The sequence below is a fragment of the Engraulis encrasicolus genome, chromosome 12, assembly GCF_034702125.1.
Source record: "Engraulis encrasicolus isolate BLACKSEA-1 chromosome 12, IST_EnEncr_1.0, whole genome shotgun sequence".
NCBI lineage: Eukaryota > Metazoa > Chordata > Actinopteri > Clupeiformes > Engraulidae > Engraulis > Engraulis encrasicolus.
Genome location: NC_085868.1, coordinates 13,292,313 through 13,314,812, shown reverse-complemented (window position 1 = coordinate 13,314,812; position 22,500 = coordinate 13,292,313). Strand labels below are relative to the sequence as shown.

At 41.7% G+C, this 22,500-nt stretch overlaps 1 protein-coding gene across 1 annotated transcript in view; it reads left to right on the top strand.

Moving 5' to 3' along the window:
• Nucleotides 1–22,500, top strand: part of LOC134460336 (contactin-associated protein-like 5) — a 151,084-nt gene that overhangs the window by 81,033 nt on the left and 47,551 nt on the right. The window contains exons 7-9 of the mRNA XM_063212768.1: nt 8,653–8,914; nt 10,039–10,188; nt 16,468–16,645. Of these exons, the coding sequence (XP_063068838.1) occupies nt 8,653–8,914; nt 10,039–10,188; nt 16,468–16,645 (590 nt within the window). The remainder of the gene's footprint in view (nt 1–8,652; nt 8,915–10,038; nt 10,189–16,467; nt 16,646–22,500) is intronic.

The window sequence follows — 22,500 nt, the reverse complement described above, 5'->3', positions numbered from 1 at the left end:
GCTGTTCTCGCTTTCGTTTTTTTTTTTTTTCTCGTCAAAGCCATCACAAAACAAATGGGCTTAGAGGCTGTGCACAGTTTGCCAATGAGTGGGGCCTGAATTGAAGAGGTGGCGGATAAAGTGCTGTGTTGAGCTCCGCAGGGAAAAGTGCTGTTTGGCTTTTTATCCAGGCCCTGCAGCAGGGCCACAGAGGACCCCATGCCTCCATCACAAGCCACTTGCTGTGTTAAAGCTATAGGAGTATATCCTGACTTGGCCTCAACATTCACCTGTCCATCCAGCAAGTACAAAAAAACATATAAAGCAGAAGTGAGTGACCCCGCTGTCAATTTCAGGGTGAAAGTGGACTGTTTTGCTTACAAAGCCCAAGGCAATGTTTCTGAATGTGTGTATAGGCTCAGCTACCGTATAGCAACATGATCTCACACACTTCTGTGAAATGAACATGGATCATTGTGGCACAAAATCTGTGGCAGTTTCACAGATTTTGCCAAAATTCTGTGATGGGGTCACGGAAGGGCTTTGCATGAAGGGCCGAGGGAAGTGCTTTGTCTATATTCTCACAGCTCTATGTTCCCAAGTTCTTGGGCTTCAACTTGTGGTCCTTCACTCGCGTTGTATTTCACGCAATTGCATGAGACTAGGCTGCTATATCACCACCGGTTTGTCAATTTTCTAATGACAGACTTAGCATACTGTATTGCTGTTGGAACATATAGAAAGCACTTCCTGGAGTCCATCCAGGAAAACACTTCCATGACCCCAACACAGAATTTGGGTAACATCCTTGAAACGGCAGCAGACTTTGTGTCCCAAGTAAAGTGTCCATGTTCTATGAGATCAGGCTGGCTATAAAGCACATATATAGACCTTGGAGATCAGATTAAATGTACAGACATGATCTTTTCTGATATATACTGTTCTTTCCCAAAACATTGTTAAATACAGTTTGACAGGGGTGGGGGGAGCTATAAGCTCTCAGGAGAGTAGATAACACTGTTTGATCTAATGAAGTCATTTGGGGGTGGAAATAAATTAAGTTGCCAATTATTTTTTTGCTGTGTCAGCTCAAGCTTTTTTGATGCATGTTATTTTGGGCCTACTTTCATTGTTTTAGTGAGCATTAATGCAGTTATGCCCTGCTTTCAGTCTGCTCCCAAAGCTTCCCAATTAGTGCCAATTGCAACGATTTCCCATTTTGAGTCCATGTCAACACTTACTTTGCTAATGTGTCATGGGTACATGGACTATAAGTGGACGGCAAAAACGCTTCACCCATGTGTGCCTATCATGCATTTATATGCTGTCTAAATAGCTGACGACTTTTGTTTACTTGTCAAAAGTAACTATACTAGCCTGGCGAGCCAGACCCAATTCAATTTGCGGTCGCTAGGGGCGTCTAGATTTCTAGGCTATAACTATACACTTCTGGCTGACGACTTTTGTTTGCATGTCAAAAGTAACTATACACTTCTGGCAAGTAGAACAAGTTGAGAGAAGATACTGGATCAGCACAGATGGGATTTTATTTACTAATATTACAGACAAAAACACAGCACGAGTGAAAATAAAAATGGAAAAAGAAGACACACCCCTAGTAACAGAGAACGTAAAGAGAACGTTTGACTTTTGGTTCTCTAAAGGTTGGGGTTATTACCAAACCAAAATCTACCACTTAGAAACGTTCCCTTTGGTTACAGTAAAAACCAAGCAGCCATTGGTTCCGGTTCGGTTCTGGATACGTTTCGGATACGTCATTTTTGGTTCTGTTTCGGTTCTTACTGGGTTGCCAGGAAAGTTTAATTTAAGTTCCCAGAACAATATATGTGTGGTTCCCATTCCATTCCCTCGCCGTTCTCTCACCGTACCTTTATTGCTTTTCATGTTTGTTCCCTCATCGTTCCCATATGGTTCCCATAACCTTGATGGTTACATTATAGGTCTGGTCACGTCTGGTTCCCTAGACGTGCTCCTGATGTTCCCCCAACTTTGTTTATACTGTGTTGTTCAGAGCATAAGCAATGATGACTGTCCACCCGATTAAATCATAAACGCCTACATATTAGTAACAGTATTTCCTCCAGATTTAATCATGTACACAATCTTTTTTTAAAATTCCATTTCATTCATTTAACTCAACTTGGTTGGGTTGATCTAAGGTTTGGCTGTGCACACAACATCACACAAAAGATGTGGTGAGTGAAAGAAATAACTTGAGAACTTGTTACACCTTTGCCGGTAACAAGCAGGCCCCTCACAACCAATCTGTCCATCAGCGCCTGGCCAAACCTAATTACTTAGGGCTGGTATATCATGACTCAATTGCTTGCACCTGAAAAACTCCTAATTAATCTGGTCACATGGTACTCTTGAGCCTGTATATAAACCTGGACTGTCAGAGTGCTTTAGTTATTTGCCTGCCTGCCTGCCTGCTGGCTGGTCAGCATGGCACAGCATAGCGCTTGTTTACCTGCTTTGCAAGCAAGCTAATAGCGCTTTTGGCTTATGGCATTTGTTAGCTACATCTTGTGCCTTGCTTTGTGAGCTAGTCAGTAACAGCACATGTTACATTGCTTGCTCCATTGTGCACTTGATGTAGATGGTATGGTTATCTTTTAACTTCATTAAGGAAAACATTTGGTATTAATCCCCACTAGATTGTGTTCATACATGCTCAGCTGATATTTCTCTCACATTGTGGTACAGTATGGCATAGACTGATATATAAAATATAGACATCATACATGTTTTCAGCAACTTTAAACATTATCTTAAGAGAGCAGTGTGGCAAACTGATGCCAGGCGCAGGGTGTTTCAGTCATGGTGGAGGATGGGAGGTGCTTAAGTACCATGATCAGGGTACCTCAACTATGGTGAGAGATAGTGGGGCAGGACCAAAACACATTCACAATAATAAACAAGGTTGGGGGAACATCAGGAGCATGTCTAAGGAACCAAATATGCAACCAACAAGGTTAAGGGAACCATATGGGAACGGCAAGGGAACAAACATGACATGAACAGGAATAAAGTGACGGTGAGAGAACAATAAGGGAACGGAATGGGAACTACACATATAACATTCTAGGAACGAAAATAACACTTTCCAGCCAACCAAGTGAGAACGGAAAAATAACCAAACATGACTCTCTGGGGACGTACCCAGAACTAAACTGGAACCAAGGCCATGTGTTCCAGGAACCTTCTTAGAACTAAAAATTGTTAGTAGGGACATACAAAAGGAAAAAGTACCAAATTAAAGAAGTTATTCATGGAGGCTGACAATTAACAGTCATCATTAAAGGTCACAATTTCATGTCTAGATATCGTCGGCTTGCTACCAAAACCGCCTAAGTCCGATTTTGGGGTTTTCGGAAAACAGGGAAAAACTAGGCACCAAAGGGGGCGCCAAACATCAGTGGCAGTTCTAGGAAATCTGAGACCCTGGGCAAAGAGCAATTGTGAGTCCCCCCTAATAATTTTGGTCAAAGGAGATTTTTGCAGAACTCCCCTTTTTTACTCCCCTACCACATCTGCATCATCCTGTCATCATGTCTGTGTCATTGGTCCACAACAAACATTACCAAGATGTGAATTTATTTTCTTTATTTATTTTCAGTGAAGCTGAAAGTCAAACATGAAATGGCTCCTAAGGAAAACAAAACACTTTAAAATAAATTATCTGAAGCTGCAAAACAACAACAATGCACTGCACATTATTTTGATAGTTATACTATTCTTTTTTATTTTTATTCCAAATTTTAATCCTGGATATGGTGAATGATTTAAATATTTTTGTAGACCTTGTAACAATCTAACATGCTATGTATTAAGTTCATTATGTCTAACTGTTTAACTTAAACACTTAGGGGTTTCTTTTGCCTTTGGTAATTCTCATGTCTACCAACAGATTTCCACAGATTTCTTTCACTTTCTCGCACTTTCAGTCATATTAGCTTTCAATGAAACATTATTTGCATTCTCATCCAAAGTATAACTCTTTTTGTCATTGTGCCAGAGCAATTGCCACAATGGTAATGCATACATTGCTCATATCAGGGCAGACACCAACTGCAGTGTCACACAGAGTAAGCCATGCAGTGACGCCCAATCTCCATGTTGAGGTCCCATCAGTCATGGAGGAGGATGAAGGGGTGGGGCACTTCTTTGGTCCTTGTACCTCCTCATGAACTGTCCCCTCCTTGTTTATCATTGCTTAACTTCTGCTCTTCTCCATGCTCATAGAACTGCCCCACCCTCCCAACCTTGCCTATGACCGAGGTAACCTGGTCATAGAACTGTGCCCCGCCCACTTCAACACCATGACCGTGCCATTCAGAATAAGATATAGAACCACTACTGGATACTTTCAACGTTCGAGTTGGTCATCCTTCTGCGTATGTAATAATGCTTTGCACTAGTGACAGCAAGCCAATGCTGTTCAAAATCTACATTATGAAATATCACATAAGGCTACGATATAACAGATTGTTATGAAACAATGCAGTCTGTGGCAGTCTTCTATAAATCTGTGATAACATCAAATAAAGCACATGATTTATGATTGCCGAATTCATTTCAAGGCTACAACTATTAATTAATGTAGGGCTACAACCATTGTGTGATAAGATTATCTCAGACAGATGTCTAAGGATGAAGTTTTAAAACATGGCCATTGTCTTTGAAGAGAGAGAGAGAGAGAGTGAGAAAAAAAAAACTCTCAACAGATGTAAATAAACGGCTTCTTGCATCAAAAATGGCTAAGTCAAGTTACACAAGTCATTCACATTGGCAGAACAATTGTGCACAGGGCCCCAGGATGAATAGATAGGGCCCCCATACCACCTGCCAAGATCAAAATAGGGCCCCTACCCCTGCCACCTGCAGGAGGGCCCTAGGCCTACAGGCAAATGCCCTCCTTGTCCTCCCTATAGCTACGTCCCTGGTCATTCATTTTCTCATAGGCAGTGTGTGACTTTATACATACAGATTTTTGACTCTGGTGACTGTTGTGATTGATCAATGAACCTGGCAGAAAGGCAGGGTGATGCAGCTGTGGTAGGGGAGTAAGTTTATGCAAAAATCTCATTTCGACCAAATTCGGACTTAGGCGGTTTTGGAAGCAAGCCGACGATATGCTACTCAACCTTTACAGAAAACCAAACAGGCTCAGCTCCTCATTGAGTCCTGATGGTTCTATTGAGTCCAGCATATACCAGATTCAATTAGCCTCTCTGCACAAAAATAGTAAATGAGTGTGATAAGTGCTAAATACGTCTTAACCCTCTGGTTGTATTAGAAACATGGTTACGTTCATGGTGTTAACGGTCAAAATTGACCGCCTTCACAAAAAAAGGTATAATACATTGATTAAAAATCTGATTTGCATATTTTGTGATTAATTCCTTTTAGACATCCTTTTGAAACATTTACAATGTGATTTAAATGTTTTCGTGATTTGTAGGCTTTTTTTCTTATCTTGCACCAATTCGTTTTATTAACCCTCTGGAGTCTAGGGCCTCTAAGAGGCTTTCAGGCCATTTGGAACACCTTTACTTTTTTCAAGTATTTCATACTTGGTGCATCTTCCACAATTCTTTAGGAATGCCATTGTATTTCATTTTGACGATTTGAATACACAGTAAAAACTTACAAGGATTTCAGAGTAATTTACTGTGAAATCTCACAGTTAATTACTCTGATGTTCTGGTACACTATGCTACTGTGATGGTCACACGGCACACAGCAAATTAGTCTGAAATCATTGTATCACTTGCCATTTCTCACCTAACTTGCACATCACAGTATTTTACTGTGCTCTTCAAGGATAACCAGCATGCCAAAGTGATAAACTAGGAAACATCACAGTAAACTACTGTGTGGGCGGAGTATCTATTGAATTATTAGTGCATTGGGGCACAACTTCAGTCATAGACAGGTTGGGCTCTTCATTACAATCACACCTTTCATTAACATTTTCAGCAAATTATTTCATTCTTAATGTCTTATGGTATACATGTATACACCCATCATCAATTGACTACTTTATCCCCACTCTCTGTCAAGCAACAGAATAATGAGCTTATATATATTGGGAGATATACATGACCATCTTCATGACGGTGGGAATATGGTCATTTTTCTTGTGTACCACTTTAAATAGTACAACCCCTACAATAAACACAGAATATAACAAGGAGTAATATTTTGAAGCACACTTAAGATATTCCTTCTAGATAAATGGCTCTCCATAAGTGCATTGCATGATGGGACACGATCTGAAGCACGTATGTCCTAAGCCCCTCCCCCTCAGGTTGTACATATTGACATGAGGAAGTGAGAAAAAAGGAGATGACCAAGCATGGGAAGACATGTAGCAAACAAGAAGTTGATGACTAAATAGTTTGCTGTAAATGTCGATGAACTGTCTGAAGGCCCAGATTGTGCTATATGGCAGCCTTGGCCTAATGGTTAGGGAGGTGGACTTAAGTTCAGAGGGTTGCAGGTTCAAATCCCTCCAAACCCTACATTGCCCTAGGGACAGCAACCATTATTGTATATTTGTATATCACTTTGAGTAAAGGCGTCAGCCCTCAACCCAACTGACATGCCTTCCCATTGAACTTTCGCCCACTTCAAGTGTGTAACAATATCTTACTGTGAACTCACAGGGAGTTACTGGCTACTAATTGCATTCATTTCACAGTAACATACTGTGAATTCGTCATATCACAGTTAACTACTGTAAAGACGTCAGCCTTCAACCCAACTGACATGCCTTCCCATTGAACTTTCGCCCACTTCAAGTGTGTAACAATATCTTACTGTGAACTCACAGGGAGTTACTGGCTACTAATTGCATTCATTTTACAGTAACATACTGTGACATTCTGCCATAATTTGTTACTGTGAAATACAGAGAGACTTTTCGTCATATCACAGTTAACTACTGTGCTCTTATAACAGGTGTTTCCTTCCTCTAGGCCATGATTGGGTGCATTATGTGGCTGCCTTGGCCTAATGGTTAGGGAGGTGGACTTAAGATCAGAGAGTTACAGGTTCTAATCCCTCCTAATCCGGCATTACCCTAGGGACAGTAACCAATGTTGCATATCTGTATGTCACTTTAGGTTGCTGCTGGCCATGATGGATTGTAACTACTAATTGTCAGGCCTAATTAGAAGGTCTATGATTGGAAATGTTGCTGGTTCTGCTTCCAATAAATTAAGTTGCAACCAATGTGCTACACAAACACTTTCTTAAGTTGGCACCTGCTAATGCCTTTGTCTTGGATGTGCACGCCAAAACTCCAGCATCCAATTTTAAATCAGAATATTGCCACCTAGTAAACAAAATTAGGCTATCTTGTGAAGTGCCATTGCACAATTGAAAGTCAAATGCTGCATGACATGATTGACATTGCCTACCATCAACCAGGAACAATGGTAGTGCCCAATCAATCTGTCAATTAGGACCTGCCCTCACTTGAGTGTATAGGACTGTTACAAGTTAATTGAATTACTACCTGCAGCTGCCACATGCCTGATTACTCTGGTCACATGGTTAACTTTCACCTCTATATAAACTCAGACTGTCACAATGCTTGAGTTGCTTGCCTAAATGACTGGTTCGCTGGCTCTCTGTCCGGCTTGTTGGTAAGTGAGCTAACTGACCGACCAACTGACTGTTTGTTGGCCAGCTGGTTGGCTGGCTAACTGACTCTTTTGGTTGACTGTATGGCTAGTTTGTTAGCTGGCTAGCCTTACAACTGACTTGTTTGTTGGTTAGTTGGCTGACTAACTGAGTGTTAGTTGGTTAGCCGGCTCTTTGGCTGGCTAGCTGACAACTGACTCTTTTGGTTGGCTGGTGGACTGGTTTGTTGGCTGGCTAGCTATTTAGTTGGTAGTGAGTATTGTGGTAGCAGGTGTCCTTTTTGGTGTGTTGCTTACTCGATTAAGAAATTTCAGGTTTGTCTAAGTATGCTCAACTAGAGTATTCTATGCACACTGGTTAATGTACTATCATCTAGGAGATTACAATTATTAAATGGTAATAATAATGCACATACTGCAGAAACTGGAGTTTCTCTGTGGTTATGGATAGTTTGGTCTATCGATAGAAGAGAGCAGTGTGATGGACTGGTTCCATGCCACAGTTGTCTCAGTCATGGTGGGGAATGGGAGGTGCCACAATAACATGGTAGCTACCTCTTTTGTGGTGATGAATGGAGGGGCGGGATCATGGTAGTGTGGGTAGGGTGACAGTAACTTACTGTGGTGTGGCCACAGTAAACTACTGTGCGAAGATCACAGTAAACTGTGAGGATGGCCACAGTAAACTACTGTGAAATGAATGCAATTAGTAGCCAGTAAGCCACTGTGACATCACGGGAATATTTTTTACTGTGTAGGTTTGCTGGAGGATATCATGAAGTGTCATTTGTGTATGATGAAAAAATAGAGAAGTTATTTAAGAATGAAGTTGCAAAACGGTCAGGGTTAAGTGAATCTGCTATATTTGGCAGGCTTGCTTTGACACCATTGATCTTAGCCTTATGACACACACCATTACGTCACCATTAGTGAGCAATAGGGAAAAAAACTTTCTTACTGTAACAATAACAGCTTCTTCCACACATATACTGTTCCCTAGGGTGCTGTCTCGTTCACCTGCACCGAGCCAATAGACGTGCCGGTAACATTCTCCAGCCCTGGAAGTTACCTCCAGCTGCCACTGAGCGTGCCCAGTGATGACCTTTCTGTCAGCCTGGAGTTCAGGACGTGGAACAAGGCGGGGCTCCTGCTGACCTTTGACCTCCAGCAGCAGGCTGGCAGCACATGGCTGTACCTGAGGGACACCAGGGCCAGGCTGCAGATCCACAAGGCCGGCCGTGTACTCATCGACATCACTGCAGGTCAGGGACACTTTGAGATTCAGTCCATTGCTGTGAAGACATACAGTAGTTAGAGACCCTGTGCTGCCAATAACTGTTGTGATTTTTTGTCAATAGCCCTTTTGCATGCGAAAAGTATTTCATGTGGACCTCCGGTAATCGCACTACTCTGTTTTTCCTCTGTGCGTCTGAATGACACATTTGGAAGGGTTGGGTAGGCTAGTAAGTAGCCTGAAGGCATCTGCTAACAATACAAGCAGACTGGCCGTGTTGACATATGAGTGTACGCTTATGAATTAGGATTGAAACATTTAACGGCACTGTGTTCTCTTTATTAGAAATGTGCAGCACTTCAGATAACTGTCAATGTTGCCATGCCCATAGAAAATAACCTGTGAGCACTCTTCTTGGATTTTTCATTGCCTTTATCAGACTTTCGCATTTTCAAAAGGCCAGAGCCATACATCTACATTCTGGCACTGCCTCAGCTGCCCCACACACTCTCTGCTGATAAGGACACCAGCCTGTTGGGGTGGTCGGATGTAGCTGCAGAACCGTTTGAAGCCAATTTCTAAAAAGTCCCATTGGTTTTTATAGCTATGTCTTCTAAGAAATACCTGCTCAAGACATCTTTACCCAAATGTTTCAGCATAATCATGCAAATCAGACCAATTGCGCTTGGCTGCATGCAAGTCTGAGAATTTTGTTTATTTTGTTTACTTAAAAAAAAAAAGGCATAGCGTTACATGTTCAACTGTAGCAGATGCAGATGCAGAGTTGGACCTAATTATTTGGGGATGGCTCAGCCAAAATGAGGAAGAGACAGAAGATGAGTGTGAGACATTAAGGGAAGATGGCAAAGTTTGCTTGAAGGGTTGCATTGGCATGCAGGAATATCACGTGTAAATAAAATGTGAAACAAAAAATGATGTACCTGAAATTAACACATTTTCCCATCTTTATCTGATTAGTTTGTCTAAGTTACAGATGCTTCAGATGAAAACATCCCCATTGGTTTCTATCTTAAACAAGGAGGAAACTAAGCAAATGCGTTTCAACAGTGGACAATATATGCCATAAAATAACTAAAAGATGCCATAAAACTGTTTATATGATGGCCTAAAGCTGTTTATTTCCTTCCACAGGGTCAGGACTGAATGACGGCCAGTGGCACACGGTGCATCTGATTGGTCGAAGAGGTCGTCTGGCCATCACTGTGGATGGAGATGATGGAGGCACGGCACAAGCCAACCCCACCTTCCCCGTCAGCCCAGAGAATCAGCTGTTTTTCGGAGGTGGGTGCATGGGTGGAGCCAGATCCCTATGCTCAACTTCACAAACTGATATAGCTCTACAAAGTCTATTTTTTGTTAACTTCATAGACAGTCAACATTTTGATCTCAAAGGATTTTCATATACAAAGACTCACCATAACACACCACGTCTATATTTTACTCCTCTTTTTATATCTCTTCCCTGCTCTGCTTGCGTCGTTATTTCGGAATGATTTTGACATTTTAATTCACTGCCCCTTTTTATGATCCACTCGTCTGATCTGTAGCTTCAGTTTGTGTATCTTGGCTCACTGTCGTTGGGCTACCTCAAAGATAATATTTTTCAAAGCTGGTCTGCCCCACTGTTGCCAGCTGCAGTGTCACTGCATCTAATCTCCTCAAATAGTTTTGGGGTGTCAAAGCAAATATATTTTATTTGTTCCTCCTATTGACCATATCCTGAAGCAGAGAAATGACAAGGTACTAGGCAGTTTTCGCATCATCACAGTGTATCATGCGCACCATTTTGTCTTGAACGAATAAACAAATTGACTCAAGCACATTATATTATCGACACCTAGAAATAAATGTGTACTGATGAAGGCATCAGTGCTGAAGTTTAGCTTTCCTACAAGTGCGCTGCCTCTCCCAAAAGTCGATTTAGTCCTGCTGTAAAGAAAACATGGTTCACTTTTGTTTCCCCCAACCACCTACCGAGTGACACTGAAACCTTTCCAATAAGATGGATGATTGTGCCTTTTGGTATGCCTTTTGTGGTTTTCTTGTCCGCGTCTGCCTCAATGCCCACAATGGGACCACAATGCACCTCTTTTGCCAGCATGCTCAAAATGTACAACTGTTTTAAGACTGAATGAAAACTGCATACACATTTAAGAAAGAAAAAATAAATGTGGACATGTGGTTACATTCTGGTCTGATGGACCTCTTGCAATCTTAAGAACACTTTCCCTTCCCTCCGCATTTAATTAAAAACATATGGAGTCTCTCAGTGAGCACCTATTTGCAGATAGGTACATTCAGTATGTGCCTCTTTTGAACTATTGGATTTGTGTTCAGCCCTTCACAACTGTCAGATTGGAGCACACATAAGCAAAAAGCATGCTTTAGTTCGGTACATTGCTTCCAGCCTTCCCTCTACACAGCACAGCACCTCTATTCCCTGATTGTTGGAAACATATGTCATCGCAACTGTCCCTTCAAGGAAGTTTTAAAATTTCTCCCAAACCCAAGTTAACTACAAGAACAATCATTTAGATTAGATTAGATTAGATTAGATTATACTTTATTGTCATGCCAGCATGAAAATTGCCTTTAGTATCACAGAGTAAAAAACAGGATATAAACACAAATAGACACAAATAGACAAAACAAACATACAAATGCTGCACCCCCTCAGCCGCATAATTAAACTTGTTTAAAAACTTTATGGCGATTAATTCAGCGTTTTCAAACCATGCAATGCACTCTGTTTCCCGATATCTGCAAATATGATGCATAGGACTACATCAAAAGGTTTGTTGCGAACCCTGTCCATGGTTTATCATAAAGCATTCCATGCAAAATAGTTTGCGAGTGATTGCACAAGCTGGGTTCTTCTCCAACGTGTGGCTTTGCTTCTCCCTCTCCCCCGTCTGTCTGTGCGTACACTCTTTGTTTTGATCCTTCTGTCGTTCATGCATTCCTGTTTTTTTCTACGGCATGTATTTATTTCAGGAGCAAAATGTGAATGAAAGGGTTGAAATTCTCTCTCTGTGCCCCTTTTTTGGGTGTATATGCAAGCGAAATGCTTGCTCTGTAATGCCCTGGCCCGTTGACCTTGTTCTCAAAATGAGAGGAGTTCTAAACCATTCCCCAATCGACTGTCAGCCTACTTGTGTTAAAAGAGAGAAAAAAATAAGGGTTCTTTTGTATGATAGAAGAGCTCAGTGTTATGATGCAACATCTAAGTCAGACTCAGCAACATGAAGGCCTGAACTGATAAATATGGATCATTTGAAGTGCTTTGTTGGACATTGCTCTCATCTTTGCCCTCATAATAAGAAGGGCAGACACTCTTATCTTCGTCCATCCTCCTCTTACATAAGAAGAGGACCAGATGACTGGAGCAGAAGTTTAAAAGTGGATGCCAAATTGGTATGTGTGTGTCTGCGTGAGTGAGACTGCTCTGGGAAAATATGTCTAGCTTTAGGCCTAATAGAAATGTCCACTGTTTGTGCAGTCTCAGTGTTGTACTGATGTGATACCTCAGGGAGAGAGAGAGAGGGGTCATGTATACCTGGCATTTGTGCCATTCTGTTCTTGAAAAATGAATGAAAAGTTAATTTTAGTGTTTATCCAGAGTCAGACTAGACTGGCTCATCCTGAAAAGTTGCTGATGGTGATGAAGGAGATGATGAGAGGTAAAGTGTGGGTTTAAGAAATGAACAATATGAATCATAACCGTTGTAACCAATACAGTGTGTTTATATTTAAGCTATTTCATGTAAAATTTGCAAAACCACCAGCCATTCAACTTGACAGGAGAATTTGGAACCGGCAGTCAGCTTGACGAATCCCAGAACTAATACATGATAACATTAAGTGGCTGATGTCACTTTCAGTTTTATGTACGTAGCTAGAATATTGTGTCCCATCCAAAGACACTTTGATAAGTTGTGTAGAGGAACTAGGTTGAAATGTAGGCTATCTGACACATTTAAAGTACTGCTGGGCCCTGGGCAGTTGTCTGTTGAAAATGCCCTTTTTAACATGCACATTTTAATGTGTGTATTAATTGGGAAACTGCTGGCCTGATTTGTCTCTTTGTGTCATATTAGAATTCGGAACCAAATCACACATATGCAGTACAGTTTTCATTTTCATTTTGACAGCTAATTTTGGGATGGTTGTTTGATGAAACTTGACAATTCTGCACTCTCATTTGCATTCAAGTCATGACTACAGTAGTGTGTGATGGTATGTGATATTAATATAGGTTACTAATGTTATGCGTTTGTCAGTCTTGAATGAGTTAAACATACAAAACATGGGCTATGGTGTAGGCCTACTATATGCCATTTTCTTCCTTTGTCATTGAAAGCACCTGCACAGTAAATTTGCCAGTGTTAATTTTGCAGTGTTAAGGCTTATTAACACTATTGGAGTAATTCCAACACCAAATGGAGTGAGATGCTCTCCAGTGTCAGTGACAAATGAAGTTGTTAAATTGTGTGGAGTTAGAAGTACTCCAGAGAGCCCCCGCCTCCTCGAGGTGATGGAGTTTGTCTGCCCAACTTTGTTTATACTGTGTTGTTCAGAGCATAAGCAATGATGACTGTCCACCCGATTAAATCATATACGTCTACATATTAGTAACAGTATTTCCTCCAGATTTAATCATGTACACAATCTTTTTTTTATTTATTCCATTTCATTCATTTAACTCAACTTGGTTGGGTTGATCTAAGGTTTGGCTGTGCACACAACATCACACAAAAGATGTGTTGAGTGAAATAAATAACTTGAGATCTTGTTACACCTTTGCCGGTAACAAGCAGGCCCCTCACAACCAATCTGTCCATCAGCGCCTGGCCAAACCTAATTACTTAGGGCTGGTATATCATGACTCAATTGCTTGCACCTGAAAAACTCCTAATCAATCTGGTCACATGGTACTCTTGAGCCTGTATATAAACCTGGACTGTCACAGTGCTTTAAATATTTGCCTGCCTGCCTGCTGGCTGGTCAGCATGGCACAGCATAGCGCTTGTTTACCTGCTTTGCAAGCAAGCTAAAGGTGCTTTTGGCTTATGGAATTTGTTAGCTACATCTTGTGTCTTGCTTTGTGAGCTAGTCAGTAACAGCACATGTTACATTGTTTGCTCCATTGTGCACTTGATGTTTGCAAGCAAGCTAAAGGCGCTTTTGGCTTATGGCATTTGTTAGCTACATCTTGTGCCTTGCTTTGTGAGCTAGTCAGTAACAGCACATGTTACTTTGCTTGCTCCATTGTGCACTTGATGTAGATGGTATGGTTATATTTTAAACTTCATTAAGGAAAACATTTGGTATTAATCCCCACTAGATTGTGTTCATACATGCTCAGCTGATATTTCTTTCACATTGTGGTGCAGTGCAGCATAGACTGATCTATAAAACATAGACATTTTACATGTTTTCAACAACTTTAAACATTATCTTAAGAGAGCAGTGTGGCAAACTGATGCCAGGCGCAGGGTGTTTCAGTCATGGTGGAGGATGGGAGGTGCTTAATTACCATGATCAGGGTACCTCAACTATGGTGAGAGATAGTGGGGCAGGACCAAAACACATTCACAATAATAAACAAGGTTGGGGGAACATCAGGAGCATGTCTAAGGAACCGAATATGCAACCAACAAGATTAAGGGAACCATATGGGAATGGCAAGGGAACAAACATGACATGAACAGGAATAACGTGACAGTGAGAGAACAATAAGGGAACGGAATGGGAACTACACATATAACATTCTAGGAACGAAAATTAAACTTTCCTGCCAACCAAGTGAGAACGGAAAAATAACCAAACATGACTCTGGGGACGTACCCAGAACTAAACTGGAACCAAGGGCTTGTGTTCCAGGAACCTTCTTAGAACTAAAAATTGTTAGTAGGGTGCTCCCCGAAACTGCTTTACTCTTTATAGTGTTAGCTTAACACTATAAATCTAACACCAGTGTTTAACACTGATCTGGAGCAGGACCAAATAGACACTAGAACAGTGTTAATTTTAACTCTTTAAGTGTTATTTTAACACTACACAATTTACTGTGTGCCAGCTGATTGTTGTAATATGGTATTGGCTTTGCTGATTACTTCCCAAGTAGAGATTTGGAATGCTAATGGTTGTGCACTCTTAATTATACAGTGCACATGGTTCAGTTGCTCCGGTATTTTTGCAAAGCCGTAGCCCCAATTTTACACCCTACCCAGCATTATGTGGTTCAGTGGCTCTGTAGGTGTGAATGGGGGATGATGAAACACTTCAAAACTGTTTCCTCTGCCTGAAATGTCTAACTTCCTTCACATCTTAGCAGATGTTGTGACTTCTTTAGCATTATGGTGCTGTATACAAAGATTTTCAAAGTGGGGGCCGGGGACCCCTAGGGGGCCACGAGGGGGTGCAAGGGGGGCCGTGGCAGTTTAGCAGGACAGGTATAGCACCACAAAATACATAATTGGATAATATTGTTATTTTATGCTCCAGTGGGATACTGACTCACAGACCTACACTGTGGTTGTAAAACGGGTTGCACAGAAAAAATAGTATGGCACAACCCATGTTAGGGGGGCCTTGGCTGGAATAGATCAGTGTATGGGGGGCCTTGTCATGGTTAAATTCTGGAACCCCTGGTATACAACACCGTATGTATAACTTTCTCTTATGCACGAAAAACACATCACTAGAAAATGTGAATAATCTGCCTTCTAATGAGCTGATTGTATCATTTCCAGTGTTTTCTTGTATATGTGTTGCTCGAGAGCAGCTGATGCTTAATGGTTAGGAAGATGGTTTTTAGCTCAAAGTTACGAATACAATTTCAATAGAGGGAAGTTGGAAGTAATCCAATACTGCATATAGACTTTACATTGTACCTAGGTGGCTTTGGATAAAAGTATGTGCTAAATCTAATGTAACTTCTTCACAGTATAAAATGGAAACACATCCTCAGAATATGTGAATGGTCTACCTGTTAATGCGCTGACTAGTATGCACATTTCAGAATTAGGGGTGTAAAACACAATTGATTTGAACTGTTATTAATCGATTAACTGATTTTTACAGCAGTCATTTTGTGAGGCATTTTATTTTATTATTAATAATAATAATAGTTACTGGAATAATGATGTCCCTCAAATAAAATGCATGCAGACATTTCAGCTTCTGTTAATACATTTTACATTTTACACATAAGCCTAGCCTGTAAAGTAAAAAAAATGAACAATTGATTTGCATCGAGTTGAATTGAATTGAATCATGGGGCATTCTTAAGCGCTGACAATAATCGAATCATTGGCCTAAGACATCGATATTGAATTGAATCGCACTTGAAGGTTCTGATTTACACCCACATTCAGAATTGTGTTGTATTTTACATGTATACATAGCTACATTTATATATAGCTTTTACTTTGAAAACACCTTCCCAGAAAGAGTGAATAATCTTTGCTTTTTTAACTAATCTCTTGTACATACTAAACAACAATTGCCTAAATAATCAGCATACTAAACAGTGATAATTGTGCCTCCTCATTACAGGTTGTCCAGAGGGTGGTAAATCGGAGAGTCGTGGCTGCAGAAACCCCTTCAGCGTGTTCCAGGGGTGCATGAGGCTTATCCGCACAGGAGACCAAGAGGTGGACCTCATCAAGGTCCAGCAGATGGCTCTTGGAAACTTCAGCGACTTGCAGATGGACGTCTGTGGCATCATCGACCGGTGAGTGCTGGTGCACCTACAGTACAGTACACCTACTAGAGCACCTATGGCTACAAGAGCTATCTGGGATGGCAACCTGGCCGCCTGGCCAACACTAGGTGTGCGCGTATGTGCGTGTGCGTGTGCGTGTGCGTGTGTGTGTGTGCACGTGTGCATATGTGTGTGTGTGTTTTGGCAAAATGTATAACTCAGTGTGTTTGGTGCCTCCTGTAGATGAGACAAACACACTGCGGGTGTAAAGACACACAGACAGACACATAGATACACGATCAAAAGAGTCTTTAAGAGTGAGATGTTGTTGCCGGTTAGATAAATATGAATGAAACCAGTTAAGTGCTGATAATCCAGTGAACTCTGAGAGCCAGCTGACAACAGCAGTATTGTTGGCCTTCTCTTTCCCCATTAAACCGGAAAAGTAAAAGTTGCAATGTTTACTCAACACTTCATAGAGTTAGTGTTAAAATAACATTATCTGATGTGCTGTTCAGTGTAGCCACCCAGAGATAAAACTACCTGCTCCCTGGTAGAGTTAGTTTTTTTGTTCCTGATGTAAATTGCCCCAAACGGGGAGAAAATACTGGTAGAAGCTGTACCACTAATCAAACACAATGTTTTTTTATTCGGTCAATGATCAATAAAAAAGCCATTTCCTTTATTCTTTGTGAATCTACTCTACACAGAAAGTTTATGGGGTGACGCAGAAAGTTATACTCTACACAGAAAGTTATACCTTACTGTCTTGAAATAGTTGTCACTGGCTCGCTTGTTTCACCATTCATCATTTTAGCAGAAAGTAATGTAAGGCACAGTGCCTTTCCTTATTGCTTCATTTGATAGATACTGTACAGTTTCTTTGTCCTCAAACTTTTGTTATTCAGAAAGTTCCTGGAATGATATACTTTGTGGGCAGCACGATTTATTTACCTTGTATGCTGAGGTAAACTTTACAAATTGTGTCATTCAGCCCTTTCACTTAGAAGAAGGATTCAGAAAAGACCTGCTACCTCCATTTCCCCAATACAATATGTTTGTTTTTTTCCCTGGAGTATTACATTCATCACATTCTGAAACGGGGACTTGCTCAGTGTCACCTTTCAGTCTGTGCTTCACCACAAGTCTTAGTGTTTGATCACCCAAGCCCTTTGTTTTGTCATTTATACTACCAACATTTAAACTCCCACACACTCCTCAGAGTTTGTCCTCTGTGCACATCCAGTGTTTGTATCTTGGATGGAAATAGCAAACAAAATGCAAAATGACAAGTTGCTGTTACACTGGTTGGTAAATGTTGTGATTGATTAGTCAGTGTCTGGTTTTGCAAAGTTAATTGTCATCCCTTGGTCTCTATAAGTGAAAATAAGGGACTACATACTGTATATCACAATAATGCTTGGGTTTGTTTATCAACTTTTTCCAAATGTAGCTGTTTGTTGGGGCCAAGTGCCAAAGATATATAAACCTGTATGTAAATCAATGCAGGGAGGCATACCCTGTCTGTGGTTGAGCATGGCATAGATATCAGACCTACCAGTGGACTCAAGTTATTAGAGCTGACACGCTGACCTTGTCGATATCGTACCAGTGGACTGATCTTATTATGAAGTAGAGTTTCATGTTGTCCCTCAGCTTGCACTTGCCACAGGCTCAGACACAGAAACACGCACACATACTGAGGAATGGCCACACACAAACACATATGTACAGTGTACATACTACAGCACATACAGTACACTACTGTGCATGGTACAGGTACATACAGTATAGTCCATATATCCTGCATACACCACACATACACCACACATACACACACAACACACACCACACCACACCTCCTTGTCACTTTGACTCTACTAAGAGTGAACACCATCAAAACTAGGGCGCATTTTCATCTCCTGCTTACTGATCTCTGTAATTAGCAGCGTTAATGAATGTTGTTTATCGCCTGCATCTCCAAAGCCAGTCTGAGGCATGTTTACTGCATGGGCCTTTCCAGCTCCTCCTCCTCCTCCTCCCCCACCACCACCTCTTCCTCCTCTTCCATTTTCTTTTCCCTTGTGCCTTCCCCCCGTCCTCCACCTTTGTATCTTCCTCCTCATCGTCACTAAATCGTCATGGCCACGATAAGAGCAAGTGCTCATATCACAAGTGTCAATTTGACTCTGCTTCAATGCTCACTGCTCATATCTTCACACAGTCACCCGCTACCTTAGCTCTCTCTCTCTCTCTCTCTCTCTCTCTCTCTCTCTCTCTCTCTCTCTCTCTCTCTCTCTCTCTCTCTCTCTCTCTCTCTCTCTCTCTCTCTCTCTCTCTCTCTCTCTCTCTCTGCCATTTTCCATTTCACCCTTCAAACAGCAAAACAAATTGATTTCTGCCCATCTTACTGTGGACCCAGTTGGAGCCGTAATAATACGGCAATTATGAACTTCTTCTGGCTCAGCACCGCCTCAGCAGCAGTGGCAGCAGCAGCATCACACACCCAGAGCCACCACCAACACAGAGCCACCTCCACACAGCCACCTCCACCACCACACAGTCACCTCCACCACCACACAGTCACCTCCACCCCCAGTACTGGCCTGTGTAGTCAGAGAGGAATTGATGGCTTTTTTTCAAATGCCATTGGTGTGCTAGTGAACAAGCCCATTAAATCAGTGGCCGCTCATTTCAGTTTGATGGCCCGCTGTGCCACGTCTCCAGTGGTCGTCATGCTGTGGTCGTCATAGTGTGGTCGTCATCGTCTTCTCACCTTTCAGCTCTGACCTCATAGTGATGCAGACGTGTAACACCCACCAACGTAATAACCCTGCCAACGTGCTAAAAAAAATGTCCAGTTCAGATGTAATATCCTGGCCAACGTAATAATTTCCTGCCAATTTAATAACTGTTTCCGCCTGCCAACATAATACACATGCTTCCCGCCAATGTAATAATTCTTACGTTGGCAGGAAGTTATTAAGTTGGTGGTAAGCTTGAGAAGTCTTACATTTCATTACATTTTGTCTCACCAGTGCAATAAATTCAATCATTTGCATAATAGATTAAAAGTAAGCTTAATGGTAGGAAGCATGTGCATTTCATTGGTAGGAAACGTGTATGATGTTGGCAGGAGGCAATAGTTATTATAACATTATTATTACGTTGGTCAGACTATTACGTCTGAACCTTGAATTTTTTTCTTACGTTGGCAAGGTTAATTACAGTACATTGGTAGGAAGTTATTACATTGGTGGGGTTTACACACATGTCACATGATACGTAGGTTAGATTCAAGGTGGTTAAGACTTACGGTTGGACCTTTCATGATGAATTAGTATTTTCGAAGAAGTAACACTATAAGGCTTTTTCATCCTTAAACAATTGATTGTTTGTATTGCTTGAATGTAGGTTTTACATTTATGTTTCAATAATCCTGTCAGTGAAAACCCCTTCTGAATTCACTCTGTGGACCTTTATAGGCTATGAGAGTACAATGCATGTTTTGTAGGTCACTTCAGTAGTGTGACATAAGAAAGGCAGTTCTGCTTCTAACCTGTGGAATGAGAGAAATTGGCTGAAGTGTTGATTTGAGTCTTCATGCAGACCAAGTTTTAATCTGGCATTGTAAAGCCTCCTGTCATAGCATGTTTTTGTTATTGTTGATGATGTGAGTTTTTTTTCTTCAATTTTTTAAGGTATTTTTTGGAGGGCTTTTTGGCTTTTATTATTATAGGACAGTGTGAGGGTAGACAGGAAACAATTGGGAGAGAGAGATGGGGCAGGGCCACGTAATGACCCCGGCCGGATTCAAACCGGGACCTCTGTGGGCAATGTTAGCCCAAATGTAGCGCGCTGCGCCACAGCGCCCCCCAAGTTTTTTTGTTTGTTTTTTTTAACCATTTTTACCAGCTATCCCATCTACACAAAAAGGCTCTCCCAATGATTCTAAGCCAACATTTTATGTCCTGTGCAGCACAGGAGCTCCCATGTTGCGTGATGAGCCATACTGTTCCCACATACTTATTGGGTACACTACGGGGCCTTGGGGCAATCAGGGTGGGGGTGAGACAGTCGCTCCTACAGCAGCACAACTGTTCATGGTAGTTACATCCACTCGTTTGATGCAAACAAAAACAATGAAAAATCCTGTGGCATTATGTTGTTTTTCCATTAATGTTGCTTTTCAGAACATAAAAAGTGAAGCAGCTGGCAGAAGCTGTGAGTGTAACACCATCCCCCCCTTTCTCTCTCTATCACACACACACACACACACACACACACACACACACACACACACACACACACGCACACGCACACACACGCGCACACACGCGCGCACACACACACACACACACACACACAGTTATCATCTTTTTGTGAGCAGGAAAAAGTTGGAGCTAGAAATCATCTCAGCAGTTTCTCTCTCTCATTAAAGCAGGGCGGAGGATAGAATCCGCAGGCAGGAGAGAGAGCGGCGGAGAGGAGAAAAAGTAGAAGTAGAAGAAGACGACGACGACGAAGACATAGGGGAGAGAAGAACGAGAGAGAATGTTAAGGGAAGTAAACAAATACAGAACAAACAAATAGACAATAAGACACTGGGATGGGGTTAGGGAGCATGGGAGACAATGATACAAGTAGAGGCACAATAAATGCGCCAGAATATTAGAAAGTTACAAATCTCGAAGGAGAAGATTGAGGAGACAAACACACACAGCTCCAGAAAGAGAGGGAAAAGAGACGAGGTGAAAGGAAGGAAGAGGGATGGAGAGAGGATAGTAACGGGAGAATATGGGGAGGAGAGATATACAGTAGAGGAAAAACTGCAGCGAAAAAAGACAGAGGGATGATGGAGGACGGGCCCAATTAGAGAAAGAAGAAAGGAAAGGAGGTATGCAGTGGGGAAAAGACTGAGGTGACTGAAGAAGAGAAAATGGAAAAGTGAAGGTTTAGAGGGAGGGAGAGAGAAAGAGAGGAGAAGAGATGGAAGGAGAGAAGAAGGGAGTTACGGGAGGTGGCACAGAGGAGAAGAGAGATAATGAGGTAATAATGAAGGAAGCAGGCAGAAGGACAGATCTTCTTAAAGGTAGAGCGAGGAGGAGGGGGAGAAGGAGCAGGACACAAGGCTGCCTGTGTGTGTGAAGGAGTGGAGGCTCCAGTTTGGGTCATTACCTCTTGAAGTCAGGTAGGGGGCTTTTACAGCCAGAGCAGCGAGCAGAGCAGAGCAGCCATAATGAGGCTAAATGCAGCATGGGAGGAAGATTCCAACACACAGAACCAGGACCTCCCCTCCCCCTCTCACACCCATCCTTTGGCATAGACATTTTTTCTCTCTCGTCTTTTCACTGTATTGCTCTCTTTCTTGCTCACTCCTTCTTTATTCCCTGTCTCTGTCTGTCTGTGTTTGTATCTCTATGTATCTCTTTCTCTCTCTCTCTCTCTCTCTCTCTCTCTCTCTCTCTCTCTCTCTCTCTCTCTCTCTCTCTCTCTCTCTCTATCTCTCAATCTGTCTTTTTGAGACTCTAGCCTCTCCCTCTCACTGTTATCACCTTTCTGTTAAATAGTCTGATTTATATATGTAGAATGTGTGTATGTGTATAGAATAGTCTGATTAGACCCTTGTAAAACACATCAGATTTCAACCCACCCCACCGGCTGTCGGGCAGTCTAACGGGCAAAATAGATGTTTATTAACCCTTTAAATAGTAGAATGCACCCTTGTAAAAACGCACCAGATTTCAACCCACCAAATCAAAAATCTTATCGCCTTTTTCCCACCTGATTCCAGCCCACCCCATTATCTGTTTGGCAGTCTAGCAGCCATAGCAGAAGGTCCGATAAGGCATGTGTGAATACAGAACACTTGCAAAACTAAAACT